The 20,358-nt window shown below is 46.3% G+C and overlaps 1 protein-coding gene across 2 annotated transcripts in view; it reads right to left on the bottom strand.

Moving 5' to 3' along the window:
* The window catches only part of LOC147009506 (uncharacterized), a 78,870-nt gene extending 58,725 nt beyond the window's left edge, over nucleotides 1-20,145 (bottom strand). Inside the window, exons 1-8 of one of the 2 annotated variants that reach the window (XM_085861410.1) lie at nucleotides 19,859-20,142; nucleotides 19,183-19,538; nucleotides 17,856-18,050; nucleotides 17,627-17,711; nucleotides 12,797-12,921; nucleotides 8,263-8,424; nucleotides 8,063-8,164; nucleotides 4,937-4,999 (exon numbers count right to left, since the gene is read on the bottom strand). In XM_085861410.1, coding sequence (XP_085717536.1) covers nucleotides 4,937-4,999; nucleotides 8,063-8,164; nucleotides 8,263-8,424; nucleotides 12,797-12,921; nucleotides 17,627-17,711; nucleotides 17,856-18,050; nucleotides 19,183-19,506 — 1,056 coding nt within the window. In that variant the 5' untranslated portion in view covers nucleotides 19,507-19,538; nucleotides 19,859-20,142. Of the gene's footprint in view, nucleotides 1-4,936; nucleotides 5,000-8,062; nucleotides 8,165-8,262; nucleotides 8,425-12,796; nucleotides 12,922-17,626; nucleotides 17,712-17,855; nucleotides 18,051-19,182; nucleotides 19,539-19,858 lie in introns of both variants that reach the window. The other variant, XM_085861411.1, reaches the window with a different exon arrangement.
* Nucleotides 20,146-20,358: the final 213 nt, after the last annotated feature.

The raw sequence follows: 20,358 nt of genomic DNA, 5'->3' as shown, positions 1-20,358 counted from the left end.
TCTACCCCCTCACAGATTCCTCGTACATAGGCCTCCTTGTCCACCCTCAGTGCACGTACAGTTTTACGCCTCAGCTCCCTGAACAGCTCAGCTCTGCCATTCAGCCTGGCCCTGCGACTCTGGTCAATGGTATCCAGTGTCCCTTGAGAGACAAAATTCTTCTTTGCCCTGCGGTGAGCTCCAAGGCATCCACCGGCAACATCAAGGACGGTGGTCTTGAAGGCGCTCCACAACTCTTCAGGACCCCCCAAAGCACCCAGTCCCCCCAAGTGTCCACTCAGCCTGTTCGCAAACTCCTCAGCTACTCTCTCATCCCTGAGCTTGGCAACATCCAGCCTCGGCTGGGATGGTACCATTCTCCAGGATTTAAGGTGCAGCTTTAGAGTTGCTACAACAAGCCTGTGGTCAGTATTGAGGAACTGAGCACTCCGGTAGACCCTGCAGTTCTGGATCATCCTCCAACGACCGTCAATGAGGACATGGTCAATCTCCTTTGCCACACCGCCAGCGTTGGAATACCAAGTCCAGCGATGAGCTTGTGGGCGTTGAATCCATGAACCAGCCACCCTAAGTCCATGACTTCTTGCAAAGTCAAGGAACTTAGTGCTATTCTGGTTCATAGTTCCTGACCCATGGGGACCAACACACATCTCATAACCATCCCTATCAGTTCCAGTCGATGCATTGAAATCCCCCAAGACGAGAAGTGTATCTCGTTTGGGGCACTGATCAACCACAGACTCGAGCGTGGCGTAGAATGCATCCTTCACGGTGAGATCACTCGCCTCAGTCGGAGCATAAACAGAGACCAGGGAAATGACACCTAAGGAGTGACGAATCCTTAATCTCATAATACGCTCGTTGACCGGTGTTACCTCAATTATCATTGGGGTCAGCTTATTGGACACAGCTACAGCAACTCCTTGGGTATGGTAACCATCAGAGCGACCAGACCAATAGTAGGTGTAACCACCCACCATTATCTCGCCGCAATCCGGTCTCCGAACCTCAGAGAGAGCTGCAATCCCGATGTCCAAACGCTTGAGCTCAGATGATAACAGAGACTGGTGATCATCCTCTCTTAGGGATAGGACATTCCAGGCACCCACCCGAAGGGACCGCCTCAGGTTAGCCCAAGGAGACCGCCGTCTGGTGGACGACACCTCAGCACCACTCCGACACACTCTCCCGCAATCTGACCCAGGGATGTTACCCCGTGGTTTCCCTCCTATCAAAGATTGGGGGTACCGAAGGCTTTGCCCCAATCCCGTCATCCGGTGAGCTGCTCTGCGAAGGGAAGCTGCACAGGAGGTACTCCCACGGAGTGGGTTTTCAGATTTTTTTGCGTTTTTGCGTTTTGCGGAATGAAGGGTTTTACGGTGGCCGGAGTGCAAATCCTGCCACCAACCTCCTAATAAGAAGTGACCCAACTGCAGGAGGACGTCCGCAGACACAGTTGGGCACTAGATATGGATGGCCGTTGGCTCACAAGGAGCTCCTCCGCCCTTTGACAGGTTTTGTTTTTAATCCTGCTGGGTGTCCATATCCAAACACCTTCCTCACCAGAAAACCTGGTGGGGGAGACGGTTTAGTCGCCGACAACCCGACCATGGAACAGGTTAGTACAGGTTTACATGGTACCTGTAGCAGGTCACAGATCGAATCTGACCTGACATCAATATATATAGTGACATATCAATATATATATATATATATATATATATATATATATATATATATATATATATATCAACCTGACAATATATATATATAGTGTTATGGTTGTGGAAATTCACAGAACACCATTCAGGCTTCCCAGAGATCAGTTATGTCGATAAGTGTGTGTTCAGATTACATTTCCCCACCCATGTTTAACGGGCAATTATTCGTGTAACCGGGCTGTGATCTTTGAGTCAGCCATTATTCTTTTGCTGTCTTTATTTAGAACAAGCACATCTGAACAACCACAAGCACCTCTCAACAACCACGCCATCCCCACCACAGCGCTAACCACAACCGCCTCTCAACAACCACGCCATCCCCACCACAGCGCGAACCACACTGCAACAACAACATCTCAACAACTCCTGACCCGATATCCATCAGAACGGGTAAACAGGATTGACGGTTGGGAAACAACAACTAACCCCAGCCGAGCTCTGTTGGAATTTTCCCTCAAAAGGGCGAAAGAAAAGAATGTCCGTGATTGGGGCAAAAGAGCATCAAGAGGAGCTGCGCTGAACCCCCCTGGAATGTCACCCCCCTCCCCCCCGCGCGCCGTGAAGGGAGGGGCAAGGCGCCAGGGCGATAAAAAGGCCAGGCTGAAGACGCCAAGGGTCGATCATGGTTCGCCGTGGAGTTGCAGTCAGTCTGGGTTCGCCATGAAGGCTGGGAGCGGAGTGGAGTTGCAGTCGGTCTGGGTTCGCCGTGAAGGCTGGGAGCGGAGTCGAGTTGCAGTCGGGATGGGTTCGCCGTGAAGGCTGGGAGCGGAGTCGAGTTGCAATCGGTCTGGGTTCGCCATGAAGGCTGGGAGCGGAGTGGAGTTGGTCGGTCTGGGTTCGCCATGAAGGCTGGGAGCGGAGTGGAGTTGGTCGGTCTGGGTTCGCCATGAAGGCTGGGAGCGGAGTCGAGTTGCAGTCAGTCTGGGTTCGCCGTGAAGGCTGGGAGCGGAGTCGAGTTGCAATCGGTCTGGGTTCGCCGTGAAGGCTGGGAGCGGAGTCGAGTTGCAGTCGGTTTGGGTTCGCTGTGAAGTCTGGCAGCGGAGTCTGTCAGCGAGGGGAAAGGGAGTCCCTCTGCTTGGTCTCTCTCTTTGGTCGACGGAGGCGCCAGTGGAGCCGGAGAGGAGTCGCCAGCCGAATCGCCGTTGAAGGCACGGGTGGAGTTCAGCGGAGTGCGGGCAGGGCCACCGAACCAGAACCCATCGAGTCGTCTCCAGGGCGACAAGGTAGCCTGCACAGTCTCTTGCAGTCATCCCGGCTCCGAGGAACATTAAAGGCCTGCGGGCCCTATTCTTACCCTTTTCTTTCCTGGGGTTCTTCTTTGAATGAACGTTGTGGCGCAAGGTCCTTAAGTCGAACTGTCAAGTGATAGTGTAAATAATAATAGAACGGTTGTACTCTTTGGTCTGCTCGTGTCCTGTCCCCATTCCCCCATTCAATGCTTGAATACATGTATAAATAAAGGTCATTGTTTGAATGTCCACCTGTTTGTTGCGTCCTTTCCCTTAATTGAGCTGCCGTATTGCATTCGGGATATTAGCGGGCTTTTAAAAAGCCGATAAAGTAATCGGATCCGGCGGGGCTTGGCGATATACACCGCTCGGCAAATCGCAAACGGAGCGAGCAGCCTAAGCGGCTCGTTTCCAAGCAGGTCCCGTTGAGGTGTAAATCCCCGGCATTCTGTCTGCACACATAATTAGGTAAATCGACAATTCGGCGATCGGACCCTGTCGCACGCGGACAGAATAGTTGGCTGATTTACGGTGTGATTAAAAACACACCCGGAGCTGGATTTCGGTGTTGATCCGAAAGCTGCGACTGGATTGCCGCGGTCAGTGGGCGCGCGACCGCGATTAGTTAAAAGCGATCACTTGCACGCCGGAGTGGTGAGAATCCACAAAAACATATACATATATATATATATATATATATATATATATATATATATATATATATATATATACATACATATATATATATATATATATATACATATATATATATATACATATATATATATATACATATATATATATATACATATATATATATATACATATATATATATATACATATATATATATATATATATATATATATATATATATATATACACATATATATATATATGTATATATATACATACACATATATATATATATATATATATATATACATACACATATATATACATATATATATATATATATATATATATATATATACATACACATATACATACATATATATATATATATATATATATATATATATATATATATATATATATATATACATACACATATACATATATATATATATATATATATATATATATATATATATATACATACATACATACATACATACATACATACATACATACATACATACATACATACATACATACATACATATCTCCTGGTGTTGGCGCAGTGGTGAGGGCAGCGGCTTGGGATCCAAAAGGTCCTGAGTTCAAGCCCCGTTGAGCCACTGAATTAATACACCAGGGGGTTCACTCAGCCTGTCATCCTTCCGAGGTCGGCGAAATGAGTACCAGTATAATGGGCCGGTGTATACCCCGGTTAAAATAGGTGTACCATATCCCTGTGTCGTAAGAGGCGACCAGGGTTGCGTCAGGAAGGGCATCCGGCGTAAAACATGTGCCAAATCACTATGGGGATCATATGGATTATCCGCTGTGGCGACCCCGAACGGGAGCAGCCGAAAGAAGAAGAACAAGAAGATATCTATATATATATATATATATATATATATATATATATATATATATATATATATATATATATATATATATATATACACACACACACATATATATCATGACATTCGAATAAAACAACTACACCACAATGTCAGGTAAAGTCAAAGAACAATTGATTGAAAGCACAATAAAAATCAAAAACAAGAAAGAAAAGGAGCTTTTTGATGGAAACTTGCTCCTAATGTAGCTGTTCTGTTCTTCCGTAAAGTTAGCACTCCTAAAAACCACATGACATTGACACCACCCAATACTGCTCATCCGTCTCTGCCCTGATGAAGGTCGAATCGACGTATGGCCTTTTCATTACATCACATCGTTTCAATGGCATCATGTCTTTACAACAGACAAAAACGTGATCATTGATCATCGTGTGAAAAATAAAATACAAAGCAATTCCCTCACAATAGTGCGAGCAAGAGCTGCAGGCACTCACTTCTTGCATCTCCTTGTCATGGATGCGTTGCATCTCCTGCATCTGATCAAACATGTCTGCTTCCTGAAACAGACAAAGCAGAAATGACAACGTAAGAGAAAATCTGATGCACAAGGTGTCCCTTAAAGAGGTACCCATTTTTATTTGTGGAATACACCAAGCAAACACAACTTTGCAGTTAAAACTTATGTGAAACAGTTTGAGTAATTTAAAGATTTGTTTAATACTCAACATGTAACCTTCTAGCCTTGGAGCAAAAGCCTTAGAAGGGGGGAGTGGCATTAGATGAGCATTAAAAGGGGGGAATAACATTTGCTACGAAGCAAGCACGCACACACACACCTCGTTTTTTCGTTCTTAACAATTAAATCTCACACACACACACACACACACACACACACACACACACACACACACACACACACACACACACACACACACACACACACACACACACACACACACACACACACACACACACACACACACACACACACACAACTCTGTGCAGAGCATGGTGGTGCCAAAGCAGTCTCCTTTGCAACTGGACACAATCCTAGATAGGTCGCCACTCCAACACAGGATACCAGCAAGCTGTCACTCATTTTGCCGACCTCAGAATAGTGACAGGCAGCGTCAACCCCACCTGGTATTAATTCAACACCTGAGCAGGATTTGAACTCAGGATTCGAGGATTCAAAGCCCACCACCCAAACCATTAAGCTAACACCAGGCATGTAGATCAGCAGATCCGCAACCTCAGTTGCATCCATGCAGTCAGTCAACCCAACAATGCAACATTACTAAATCAGACTTTCCTCATTAGCCTAGATGATTTAACACACACACACACACACACACACACACACACACATACACACACACACACACACACACACACAGACACACACACACACAGACACACACACACACACACACACACACACACACACACACACACACACACACACACACACATGACATATTATACATATTGTTACGGTTTCGGCGGTGGCGGGAATTTCGGACGAGTGCGTCAATCACTGTGCGTAACCAGTTTGGGTTTTCGCATCCTACTCTCGACAGCCAAATGTTACAGATTCGGCGACACCCTAACCACTGCCGTCTCTGGGGTTATAACGCCGGCTGGTTCAGCACAATTCTTGGGTTACGCGTCTCGAACCACGATACCAAAATACACCTGTACCTTGCCAGCTGGGGAAATACACCCCGGCTACAGACTGGAAATATCAGAGACCGAGCGGAGTCTACCAGTCTGTAACTATTTTCGTTTTTATATCCAAATCGAGCTGATCGTTCCTCGATGCAGCACAAATTAATTCAAAGCGGCAACTTCATACGAATCAGCCAGATTTATTGGGGACATCAGGGAACACGACACAAGCAAAGCATTCACGACAATGTTATAATTAATCTATAACCCGTTCTTAACTAGGGAGCTACGGATTACGGGTTTCGGAGGGAACTCTAACGAGATAAACCTAAGACGACATGCAAACAAGACATGCACAGCATACAGACAAGACACAGAGTACTTAGTGATGTTTCATGGATGAGAGGAAAGTGATAAAGGCACGAATGTGGCTCGTGACAAGCCGATGTCCACGGATTTGAGCGCCCAAGCTCAAACACGCCGCATGGCAAGATAGCGCTTGTCCTCCTTTTGTCACAACACCCACGCACGCGGCCTCCGCGCGTTCTGACCCCGCATAAGGTCGACGGCACAAGACTGTCAGATCGATGGTGGGTTTCAGCTGGTTTCGCACAAGGTCCAGCATACAAGTCCAGGCGTGGCCTGTTCACCAGACCAGGCCAAATCGAGGTGTTGGGCTCCACAGGCGGATCGACAAACGTGTCGAGGACCTTCTCATGAAAGTCGATCGCCAACTCGATGTGCAGGCAGCCTGTCGTCGTTTCTCCTGCCTCCTTCACGAAGCAGATCGCAGACAGACTCAGCCGTCCCCTACACAGCAGATCACGACCCCCACCAGTCGTTTCTCATCCAGCCAAGGGCAGACTCGGCGCGCTCAGGTCCAGTTTTCTCTCCCGGCCGATTCACCACTGCCTTTCCTTTTCTCGCTCGCCTCAAAGCCCACTGCAGTTTTACTTCTTCAGTTTCACTTCTCCTTTTCGGCCCTCGCTCGCCTCAAAGGCGACTGCTGACACACAGCCAGCCCTATTCAGCCGATCGTGCCACACCGGCGCTCAGTTTCACCACCGTCTTCCCGGCGCACGCTCGCCTCAAAAACGGACTGCCCAACCCAGTGCTGTCAGTTTTACCACCTTTTATTTTTGGGGCGCGCCCCTTTACGAAGCCGACAAACTCCTCCCTTCAATTTCACTTCCCTCTCTAGGCCACTCCCCCTCTCAGCACGCGGGGCGGAGTCTATTGTCCGGAGAGAGGAAGGAAGAAAAAGAACCTCTCGGTCCACCATCAATGTACCAACAATGAACAGCCTCTTACACCTCCCGACACACATGTAGCATCCATTTACCGAACAACCTGGCTAAACATGCATTTAATGGGGGATCTGGGCTAATCCTATATTTAGTAACACACTAAGGGCCATTTCCGCAACAATATTATATACACACATATTTATTTATACACACACTAATGAAGGTAAATACTTTGAGACCTGGGAAGGCTCCGTTCCACCTTCTGAAACCTGCATATGGAGTTAACAACCGACACACACACACACACACACACACACACACACACACACACACACACACACACACACACACACACACACACACACACACACACACACACAACATCTTATATACACATATTTATTTATCCACACACACCATATTATATGTGACATATTATATACACACACATATTTATTTATACACACAGTAATGAAGGTGAATATTTTGAGACCTGGGAAGGCTCCGTTACACCTTCTGAAACCCACAAAATGGAGTTAACAACCAACGACACACACACATACACACACACACACACACACACACACACACACACACACACACACACACACACACACACCACTCTACTATACCTGCTTTGACTGTCTGACCTTTCTCTGCACAAACTACAATGCAATCTTTGCTGAAATGGGTACACAGGCATACCTTCTTCTTTATCTGCCATAGCTTCTTCTTAATCTTCGTCTCTTCTTCATCATCTCGCAGCATCCCCAGGTTAGATTTTGGAACCGACAGTTCTTGTACTTTCTGTTGAAGCAAGCTCTTACATTTACACTTGCACGCAAGAACACAGTGGGGAGGATTTTGAATTGGCTTTACAGCTTTTTGCTTATCCACATTCTTACCCCCTCTAGAGTTGCATTGTGAGCAATGACCTGCTGGAGCTCCTGTTCTAGTGAAGCGTGAACATCGCGTACCTCGGCTGCAAAACGCTCGCATTCTGTCTCTCGCCAGGTTTCCAATTCCTTGCGTCTTTCTTCCTCGACACGTAGCTGTTCAGCTCGCTCCTGGAAAACAACATACAGTAAGCATCAGGACAAGAGGGTAGACAGGATAGGTCACAGGAAGCACCACTCCATGCGAGACGTGTTGTTTTAGGTTTGATACCCAACCAGAGACTCCTATAGATAAGGACTGGAACCTCCCATGCTCGGGGTTTGTAACTCGAGTCTGAAGGATTAACTTGAGTCCGGGGCTAAAATGACTTCGAGAAGGGCGAGAGACACGATCTCGGGATCCATATATTGGTTTTGAGGACGGCGAGTTCAATATTGTAATTTTCCACACCACCTAAGGTCATCTTCAAGGTCAAAAGGTCATATTTCAAGGTCAAATTACTGAATTTTGGTATTTTTTGCCCATTTTTGTGTCTAACTCATAAACGGTGAGAGATGGCTGATTGTAATAAGATGCAAGTGTGTAGAGCTGTCAAACTTTGATATTTATTGTCATGTATCGTATTACATAAACCTTATATGCATGTCACAACACTATACCTATTACAACTATGTCTATGTCTATGTCTATCACTAGTTGGAGAGCTTTTCTTGCCTCCTGAGGCATCCCAAAGCTTTTTCTTTGTCACTTACATTGAAGACATGAGCTTTCAATAGAAAGTTAGCTAAAGTAGAACATGCAGCATTACTACTAGCTAAAGGTGCATCTTCAGAGGATAACAGCTCAGCAAAATGAAATCGGCAACGCATTTTAGTCGTCATACAAATTATAGGCATTATGTACAAAAAAGACGGTTGACATAGTCGGCACACTCAATCCACCTCTATTCAAATTATCTAGAAACTCAGATGACACCTCGTTACCATCTTCATCATCAATGATCTCCTCCATACTAGTGCTATTGCCATATTTATGAACAAGGTGTCTGGCCAAATAAACTACTTTATGCTTAAGGGCATCGTCAGACCCCAAGAGATCCTGAGTGTCTTGAGGAGTAATCTCGTCAATGAGTTCACTTCGCTCATCTGGATTTATGGAAGTTGTACAGTTCTTGTCGCAATCAATCACGAGAGCTAGATTCGGGCATAATGTCATGCTTAATGAGTGTTTGCAAATTTACATTTTTAGCTGCAGCCATAATGTCAACTACGTCAATGTAGAGGTTTCCACCGCTTCTTTGCCTGGCTTGGCCGAAAAACTTTTCCAAGGCTTCATCTGCAAATATAGCAGGAAGAACGTAGTCAAAGTCTTTCTCTGCCAGAAGCAATTTGGCAGCATCCACATTATTACGTGTGGACACAGTGAAGGCTTCAGCAGTTTGCTGAGTTAGCTTCAGCTTACGACCACCACCTCCTTGCCATGCGCAGGTAGATATAATTTGGCAGGCCTGCTCCAGCCTAGTGAAACTTGTACAGTCTGCTGTCCAAGGCTGTCTGGATTCGTCGCGCAGATGGATAGCTGAGAAACGGTCTTTCATGTTCATCATCTTGAACCACTCACTCATTATCTGGGTGAGGATGATTGTGCCTTCGCTGATGCCCAGTGAATCCTTAAAGGTCTTTAAAACAGCGACAGCCTTGTCATTGAACACTTGGCATACCAATGGTATGCTCTCGTGCTGAAGGGGCTTGGGGAAAACAGCGGTGTGCGTCGGCTTGGTTAAGCGAATAGGAGTAGCCCAGTCGATCTCATAAACCTTCTGAATATTACTCCAGTAAGCTTTGTACTCATTACCATCTTCGACAAATGAGAGTGTCTTGCCATCAACAGTAATCCAGTTGTTGCGAACATTTTTGAAGATGTGCACGTAGTCGTACACTAAGAACATAGATTGCTCTTGAATTGACAGCACTTGGAAACTTCCTGGTCCTCCAAGTTTTGAATAAATACTGTGGTTGGTATTGCAATTGTCACATATCAAAGAAATCACAGTACCGCCAGCACCAACTACAGCTGATGCAGCTTCGATAAGGAGTTCCTTCAGCTGATCGGCAGTTAGTTTTTTGCAGGGCAAAATGCGTAGAATATAGCGTGGACCACCGAAATGGCAGGCAACTTCAACAACCATAGCATGTGAAGCAAGCATTTCGTGTTCACCACCCGCTGCTGCATTTTGAGCATATCCTACAACATGCCCTCCAGAAAATCGCAATGTCTCGACCAGCTTTACCTCGTCAAACATTAAATTGACCAAACGCTGCTGTGGTTTAAGCTGGTCGAACAAGGTTTTGAGGTTGGAGACCTGCTGACTACTAGCAAGCATCTGTTTTACCTTTTTTGTTGATGGTAGAATGATTAAGCCAGATCGACGAATCATTTTGTATGCACTGGGTGATATGTTGTGAAGCTGAATTGCGAAAATCATAGTATCAGTCTCAAATCGGCGACGATCAAGAGGTTTGAACATAAGATGCAGCTGCGACAGAAGGAAGGTGAAATGAGGAAGCTCGTGTGCCTCAGTCATCAAACAGAGCTGGCTTATTACAAGCTGAAGAATTTCCTTGCTTGTGCATTCATAGATGTTTACCTGGTCAGTTATGGATCTAACCTGGGACCATTTTGAGAGCAGGCTGTTCTTCTGCAAAGGAAAAAGTCGTTTGGCCACCTCAATGCCATCTTTCTCAACTCTATTCAAGAATAGAAATCCAAAAGGTGAGTGAACTTGTTGGAAATGAAAGAACTGCTTGACAGTTTGTCCAGCAGCATCAGTTCTTGATAGGTAAAGATTTTCCTGGTCTTTTATGACGTTAAAGCCAGGAAAATAGGAGCTTAATTTAGCACAGAAGTGGTCGAAATCTTGGATACTGTCTGCAGCCTCATCAGCTGCCTGCATCTTCTTAGCTCTTGATTCTGACGTAGAAGATGATGTTAGGCGTGGGGCTGAGGTCACCTGCTTCAAAGCTGATTTCGGTACTCCAGGAAATATTGATGGGGGTTCTTTGGGTCGTTTGCCACCCCTAACTGACACCCAATCACAATTGAAATGTCTCACAAATATATATCTCCTTTAAGCACCTCAAGCTTTCATTCTCATTTGGCATTGCCAATATCCATCTCTCCTTCTCCTCAGGATCTTTTGGGAAGGATATGACCTTTACATAAGGCGTCCCATCATAGTTTCCTCTACAACCAAAGCAGCTGCAACGACGTGGCATATTGTCACCAAAGCAGGAAACAACACAAATATCCTATGAGATCACCAGCTGGACAGTTTCTGAAAGAGAAACAAACAAAACATACATTAGTTAACGATGATAGAAATCAGCAAGTAGGTGCAGTAGATGCACAATGTCATGTTTTGTCATAGACTTTACAAAAGTTTTCCTCTATGACTTAGACACAAAAACAGGTAAAACATACCAAAAATTCAGTAATTTGACCTTGAAATATGACCTTTTGACCTTGAAGATGACCTCAGGTGGTGTTGAAAATGACACTATTGAACTCGCCGTCCTCAAAAACCCCTATATGGATCCGGAGATCATGTCTCTAGCCCTTCTAGAAGTCATTTTCGCCCCGGACTCAAGTTAATCCTTCAGACTCAAGTTACAAGCCCCGAGATCGTGACGTTCCAGTCCTTCTCTATAGGAGTCTATGTACCCAACCCAAATATAAAGTCACCCAGGTGCTTTACAGGCAGAGGATTGCATCAAAGAATATACCACTCTCCAGAGGGGTTGGTAAGTCTCCTGTGCCATCTGCTGGCATTTGCTTGAGTGGATGTTAAAGATCCAAGGTGCATTTCCAAAAACAGGAGGTCATTGTGCAAGGGCCTCGTGTCCACATTCTAAATTACTACCTTAATCTGCCTGGACACCTTCATCAGTGTCATGGTTAGAGCTGATGCAATCAGAAGGCAGGTGCTGCAAATGCGTGAGAAAGGTAGGAGGTAGGTGGACAATGTAATGACTTACTGCAAAATGAATGTCAATATTTCACACTTTGTCACTCATCACTTTTGTATCTGCAAGATCAAGACTCATGGAAGGATGGGGGGACACAAGGTGAAATGACACCATAAGAACAGAGGGCCAGTGGGGCCACATTTGGACTCAAGCAGGGAGGTGGGGTAGGGGGGTGAATGAACAGGAAAAGAGGTGAGAAGAGGAAGGGAGAAAACACAGTAATCTGCAAGAGGAATGGATGAGTCGGAGTAATCGAAGTAGAAAACATAACAAAGAAGGATGGCCGATGACACTAAATAATGTTGGAGGAGAGGTTGGATGTAAAATAGAGAGGCCACCATTGCGAGAGCAACAGCCTTTGTTCTTCGGCATCATAACAGGAGATTCCATCACTTTGCACTGTATACTAAAATGGTGTTGTTCACACACTGTCAATAATCCCCAAGTAACTACTACCTCTACCCTTCAATACTATATCCTGTTCAAAAAGCTTCCGGATCCTTATCTCCCTGATAACCTGGGCACGTAATTCCCTTTGAGCCTCCCTCTCAGCCTGCAGTGTCGTTTGCGTTGCTTGCAGCTCCTGCTTCAGCTCCGCCAACTGGTCCGCCAGACTCTGGGTCTCCATCTTCCGTGATCGTTCTGTCTCATCACACACGGAGCGGCATAAATGTCGTCAATGAACGATTGTCAAAAGGTCCACTTTCAAACGGCATCACAATGCTATTTCAAATGAAAAGCTTGTAGGAAGTGGGTTTTTTTTAAAGCCAGAAATAAATAATTATACACCTGCCTGAACCTTTGTTTAGAATCTTTTTTTAAATCGACAAAAAATATTCAATCAAAAGAAGACTTGTTTTATTTTCAAAATTTTCCCATTTGTACGAAACGACTGGTGAACAGCTTTGGCCAGCATCATCATGGTACCATGACGAATGAAAGAAGAAAACTTTCTAATTAACCAACTTTGACAAAAGCAAATAAGATGGAAATCAGACAGTGTGAGAAGTCTGTGATGCTTGTTAGAAGCTATGAAAGCTGCCTGGCACCAAAGAGCCACAGATTCTTCATCACTCAATTTACTAAAACCCCCAAAATGTTTTAAAATACGCTTCAAATCACGTCGGTGGCCTATCGGGATATTAACTGCCTCTCCTCCAGACTGTCTGTCTCTGTCTCTCTCTCTGCACAGACCCTCCATAACTCCTCCAATATGCACGCTATTTTTCAACAACTCCTCCACGCCTCCCCTCTCCCCACCCACTCACTAACTCACTCACTCCCCACAACCCCCTGGTTAAACTCTCAAAGTACAGGCCAACTTCTCAGATGGATTATTTTCTTCGTCTTTTCCCCTGAAAGTGGAACCTCCTTCCAGAGGCCGTCCTATCCCACTTTATCCCTCCAGGGCTTCAAGCAAGCAATCTCATATCATCCCCCTATTCCCACACATATTTATTATCCCCTTCAATCCTTCCCAACCCAACCATTTTACTTTCAGGCTGTTGGCCCTCTGTCCCTCTCTCTTTCTCCGTTCATTCATTCCCTTGTTTTGTCCAGCTTTTGCCCCACTGCCCACATGTCTTCATACTTTCCATCACCTCACTCTTCCATGACCCTTGATCTTGTGGAGAAGAGCAAAACTGCATGTGATGCTTCAAATATGGTGCATGTCATACAAGAAAAATCACGTTATGCAATTCGTCAGTCATCCTCACCACCACAACCATCGGTACGCAAACGGAGAGCAAATGACAACAGCTGATATCGCATGAAGTACACATGCTGGATGACCAGGGCTTCGTAAGGGGTGGATTGAAAATCAAAAAGATGGAATGGGGGAAAGGTAAAGAAAAGAGGATGTAAGAGAACGTGGAGAGAAGGCAAATGTGTGGATGAAATTTATTCATGCATACGGCTGGTGATTGCCCCACTCCTTGGGGAACCACGCCTGTATACTGCTGAGAGAGGAGAATGGAATAAGGAAATGGGAGGGAATTTGGGATATATGAGATACATGGGACGTGGATGGCCGTGGTGTCAAAAGCTTGGCCATCTTTGGATTTTCAATGACTCGATTGCACCAGCAGACCGCACGTGGGCTGTGTATTGATCAGGTCCATTGCCCCAGTGGTTCCTCAATTCAACCTGGTCCTCCATTTGTCATCTACATGGTAACAAAAGACCATCAATACTTATTTTACTCTGATATAAGGCGAACAGTTTAAATGTCAGCAGATCCTCGTTTTCTCTGGCAATAAGTGTATCCGTATCAACTGTTAGTTGGTAAGATACATTGTTAGGTCTGCTACTGTCATGTCAAAGGTCTTGGTACTATTTCAATGCTTTATTTTGAAAAAGGTATACAAGATGCAAAATTAACAATCACCCATAATAAAGTAGAGACTTGGGAGATTTTTTTTTTGGCACTTTAATTTACAATAATAGACTGGTGTGGGGCGGCATGAATGCACAATACTGAAGTGGCATGGCTGACTTGTTCGATGTGACCTCCATGGCATGCCAGGTAAGCGTACACTCTGACAGCAAAGATCTTTGTCACCCTCTTGCATGTCAGACATTATATGGATCGTACACACTCTTCAATAGCTCCCTCGAGCCGCTGCGTGTTACGAGGATTGTTTTTGTAAGCATTGTCCTTCACGTAGCCCCACAGAAAGAAGTCCAGCGGGTTGAGGTCTGGGGAATGGTGAGACCAGATGTGCTCTGGTCTCTGTCTTGAAGGAGATTACCCTGACTTGTTAGTGTCCGTGAGAGTGTGTTTGATGTGCACTTTGTATGAATAAAGTTTCATTTCCTGCCTTCGGATCCCAAACACAGTAATGTGCAAAAGATCAATCTCTTGTGAGCACTGGCGAGAGGATCCCCTTGGACTTTGAATGACGGATTGTCTCACCTCCTCACTGTTATCTTCTGAACACCCAGTCTTCTTTCTATCGGATTTCTTGACATTATGAACAGTGCCTTCTTTCTGAAACTCCTTGACATTGTGAAGAATACAGTTCTTGCTGGGTGCATCCCTCACTGAGAAGTGTTTTTGATAAAGCTGCTGAATTTTGATCACGGATTTCATCTCCAGGTACTTCGGTGTTGCTTCATTGTTGTGCTGTGTGTGACATAGCAATGGAAGGTCATGGAGTCACTTGACTTATTCATTGCATGCCCGCCCATGGAGAGCATGCAAGTCTCCGGGGCAAAAATCGCAATTTGCGCACAGAACAAGACAAAGATTTCCAATATGGTTCATAGATTTACGGAACGTGAGATCGTTACAAGGTGTCGAAGGTCTTGTCGAGGTCACTCGGCAGTGCTCTGAAGCGAGTCACACTGAAGACTGCGGAATGTCCTTTTTAGAAAAGAGCTGGTTACGAGGTGAGATGGAGATGTTTAAGATAATGAAAAGGTATAAACATAATATGTGCAGATTAATTATTCAGCAGAGTAGACACAGTGGTAGGACTAAGGGCCACAGCCTGAGAGGAAAGAAGAGGAGAGTTAAGACGGTAGTAAAGCAGGGGTGTTTCACTCAGAGAGTAGTTAATGCATGGAATGGTCTCCCTGGAAAGGGAGTGGTAGCAGAAACAGTATATAGGTTTAAATGGGAATTATATAGACACCTGGATGTTATGGAGATAGAGGGGTATGGGGGTGTTGGCAGGACTTTTAGGTGGCTTGAGTGACTACAAATGTACATACTGGTAATCATGTACGCAGAATGTGTTTTGATGGTGATGTCTGTGAAAGTCTCATCAAGAGATAGTGTGTGGGCGGTGTTTGTGCATTCCTCACCCTAAAACCACTGTCGCCCACACCCACAACCCACACACACACACAATAAACACATTTTCATTCATTTTTAACACATTAGTGATGTCTCTGAGCCTGCAACACTTCTGTCATTCCCATTTCTCCCCACCCACCTCCACCGATGCAGTGCCTCCTGTTTCTGGTAAGCTGCTACTTATTTTGCCCACCTCAGAAGGATGACAGGCTGAGTCAACTCACCTGGTGTTAGTTCAAGGACACAACAGGGGCTTGAACTCAAGACCATAAGATCTTAAGCCAGCCACCTTAACTGTTAAGCCACCACCAGGCCTAAATAAGGTGGTGTAAAAGACTGCATTGATGGCGGTAAATTTCTGGAAAAAAAGCTTCTCCTACAACCTATAAAATCTATTTCATTTCCATTGAATTATATACTTCAACATTGTGGAACACAAATCATCCATTTGGCACTTTAAAAACCTTCCATTTACGGGGACTTGGACAAAATATTACGGCATTTTACATCATCTCGACCAATCAAATTTGCTGCTCGCAGATCCCAACCATGTCCTTCTTTAAGACTTTGTGGGTTAAGGTGTTCAATGAACTCTGGTTTAATACAGGCATGATGGGCCAAATGGCTTTCAAGAACAGGTGTGCATGACAACCAGACATAGCACAGTGAGAGAAGAGGTGATCATGATGTGTACAAACGGAGACAGCACAATCAGTGCTGGTCACAGCTGTGGCCAGGAGGAGGAGATTGGGACCATACTCTGTGCAGAGCGTTGGTGCTGCTTAAGCAGTCTCCTTGGCTATTGGGCACAATCCCGGACGGGTCGCCACTCCGACGCAGGATACCAGCATGCTGGCACTCGTTTTGCCGACCTCGGAAGGATGACAGGCCGAGTTAACCCCACCTGGTATCAATTCAACAGTGAGCAGGATTTGAACTCAGGACCCAAGGATCCAAAGCTTGCCATCCTAACCAAAGCCAACACCAGGCTGTGGCAGGGTGAAGCATCAATATATGGGAAGGACATTCAACTCAGCATTCTATCTGCCTTCATTAGTTGATGGACGTTAAAGATCCCACGGTGCCCTTCACAAAGAGTAGGCGAGCTATCACCAGCACCCTGAACAGATTACAAATTCCTGCTCTCACCTACAGGGGGCACTGAAGAATGAAAAGAAGGTGGTTACAATTTCCTACTCTTACCTACGGGGGGACACTGAAGAATAAAAAGAAGAAAAATAAAAAAGAAGAGGAAGAACTCATCACCAGGAGTCGAGAACATTGTGACCAAATTGCAGAGAGCGTAGCTGACAACTGAAGTTTCTCTAAAAGGAGACAGGAGCCGTACACCTCGTGGATGAGCAACGAACGTGAAATCACCAAGTCATGGAGAGATCAGCCAATGGGTGCAGATCGCTCCAGTGTAACGGCAAGCTGAAGTCGGTGCTGGAAATTTGAAAATTACGATAATTATATCAATGCATCACACGCATCTCTCTGAGGAGATACGTGTGACTGTCCCTCGATCCCAGCACACAAACTCACCCTCATTGGTCACCTCGGGGTGGCGGCGTGTGACGTGGATTTGCAGGTACGAGTAGTTCACAAAAGCCTTGTCACAATGCTGGCACTGGTAGGGCGAAGTATCAGGGGTGGGCGGGTGGGGAAGGAATTGGGTTTGAATAAGAAAATGAGGACACGATGGACAAGCTGAGGTTGAGGCGTCATTAACATCCTTTAATAAGACAAGGAATGGCGATGGGTGAGGGCAAACCTTGTGGTAGTGATTGGCTCCAGCCTGGATCAGCATCTGCTGGGTGGCAATCAGCTTTTTCCTGCGACGAGCTTCTTCGCGCACTCCATGAAGATCGGTTTCTTTCTGGGACAGGGCCTGCCGGACCGTCGACTCGACCTCACGAGCACGTGCCAGCTCTCCTTGGAGTTTCTCCACACTGGCGGACAGGTATTCCTGCCAGGTGATGAGGAAGGACAGAGGTGGTAGGAAGTGAGTTTTTATTTATTTATTTAAATACATTGACAGTAAAATGGAGCTGGGAGCAGGTCATGGAAGACCCAGAAGGAAAATTGTGACCTGAACGATCATTTACCAAAAACTCGAGACAAATGTCGTTATGCTATCAATATAAACAATGGTGGTCCAGAGATGCTAACGGGGGCCAAGAGGGCACGGTGAGAGATGTGGATGAAAACTGCCGTTCTGGTGCGGAGCCAGCATCGTACACTACTCTATCCTTGCAGGTGGTGAAAGGACGTAAAGCCGGCCGTCTCGTCTGCATTCGGGATGGAGACGTTAAGACCACACGATACCTTTCAAAAGGCGAAGGTCATTGTGTACCAGTGGCCTGGCTCGGGTCCGAATGATTGCGTGGAAGTGCTGCGATGTGGATACGGCATGGGCATGATGGACCAAACGGCCATTTTCTCACATCTCAACGTACTGATACGGTACTTGCTGCGATAGATGTGCTTTGTTGAGGGAAGCGAGTCAGCTTGGGTGTACCTGGGAGTACCTGGGTGTATCTAGGAGTACCTGGGTGTACATGGAAGTACCTGGGTGTACCTGGAAGTACCTGGGTGTATCTGGGAGTACCTTGGTGTACCTGGGTATACCTGGGAGTACATGGGAGTACCTGGGTGTATCTGGGAGTACCTGCGTATACCTGGGTGTACCTGGGAGTACCTTGGTGTACCTGTGAGTACCTGGAAGTACCTGGGTGTATCTGGGAGTCACTAGGTGTACCTGGGAGTACATGGGTGTACGTGGGAGTACCTGGGTGTATCTGGGAGTACCTGCATATACCTGGGTGTACCTGGGAGTACCTTGGTGTACCTGGGTGTACCTGGGAGTACCTGGGTGTATCTAGGAGTACCTGGGTGTACCTGGAAGTACGTGGGTGTATCTGGGAGTACCTGCGTATACCTTGGAGTACCTTGGTGTACCTGGGTATACCTGGGTATACCTGGGAGTACCTGGGTGTACCTGGAAGTACCTGGGTGTATCAGGGAGTCACTAGGTGTACCTGGGAGTACATGGGTGTACCTGCGTATACCTGGGAGTACCTGCGTGTACCTGGGTGTACCTGGGAGTACAGCAGATACTGGACCGTGAGTTGCGCCAGACCGATGAAGTTCAGCATCGCGGGGTCCAACGGCCGTCCACAGTGCTGGCAACGTTCGCTTCCGAGCTCGGTGTAAGCCACCACGGAGACATGCTCCTGTAGCTCGGACACGTCCACGTCCCGAGCCACCTTCTCCAGGTCTACGGCGGCCAATCGGCGCCAATCGAGCTGAGCGCCGGGCCCGGGCCCGGGCGTGCTGGAGAACGCGGCGGGACAGAGACGAGGCCCCCAGGAGGGATCGCCGAAAGCCGACGGTCCTTGGTACGATCCACGGAGCACAGGCATGACCAGGCCGCAGCGTCGAGCGGGAAAGGAGGCTTTGAGTGAAGGAGTGGGGGTGGGGGGGGGTTAAGGAGTGAAACTAATGGTGAGGAGGAATCGAGAGGTGGACATGAACATGAACATTGTTATTTTTATTACTAACGGACGGGATTCTCCTCACTATTTCACTTCATTCCGTTCTCTCCACACGTGAAAACTGTAAACTGTCTCTCTGCACTAAATAGCTTGATAAACTGCTTCTAACATTTAAACGGAGTTTTAAACATCGATAAATAAAACAGGGAATTATAATAACTGTTCACATTTACAACAAGCTACAACGATTTAATTGACGACACCAATTTACACGTCTCACTTATCAGGGTTGCGTTCCTCGGCAACGGCGTCGTGGGCGGGTTTTGACGGGTGGGCGGGTTTACGCCTGTGGGTGGGCGGGGTTATGTCGGCTGGTGGGCGGGGTTATGTCGGCTGGTGGGCGGGGTTATGTCGGCTGGTGGGCGGGGTTATGTCGGCTGGTGGGCGGGGTTATGTCGGCTAGTGGGCGGGGTTATGTCGACATAAACGGGCTGATTTGTGAGCTAGAGAAGGGTTTATGCCTGTGGATAAATTTATAACCTGTGCAGTGGCAAATCCAGGGGGGTTTCCTGGTTGCCCAGAACCCCCCCCCGCCCTCCCAACAAAAAATAGTTACCATTACAGTGGCAAACCCAGGGGTTCCCTTGTCACCCAGAACTCCTTCTCCCACGAAAGTGTGCCACAAAAAAAGGCCAGAAGCCTCAAAAAACTATCAATACACTCACTACCTAATAAACAATAAACCACTAACAGCTCACAGTAATTTATTTGGAAAATTTG

Source organism: Eptatretus burgeri, chromosome 17 (genome assembly GCF_056783735.1).
Source record: "Eptatretus burgeri isolate ZD-2024b chromosome 17, Ebu_testis_v1, whole genome shotgun sequence".
NCBI classification, from domain to species: Eukaryota; Metazoa; Chordata; class Myxini; order Myxiniformes; family Myxinidae; genus Eptatretus; species Eptatretus burgeri.
Note: the sequence above shows the minus strand (reverse complement) of the source record. Positions and strands in the feature narration are given on the sequence as shown.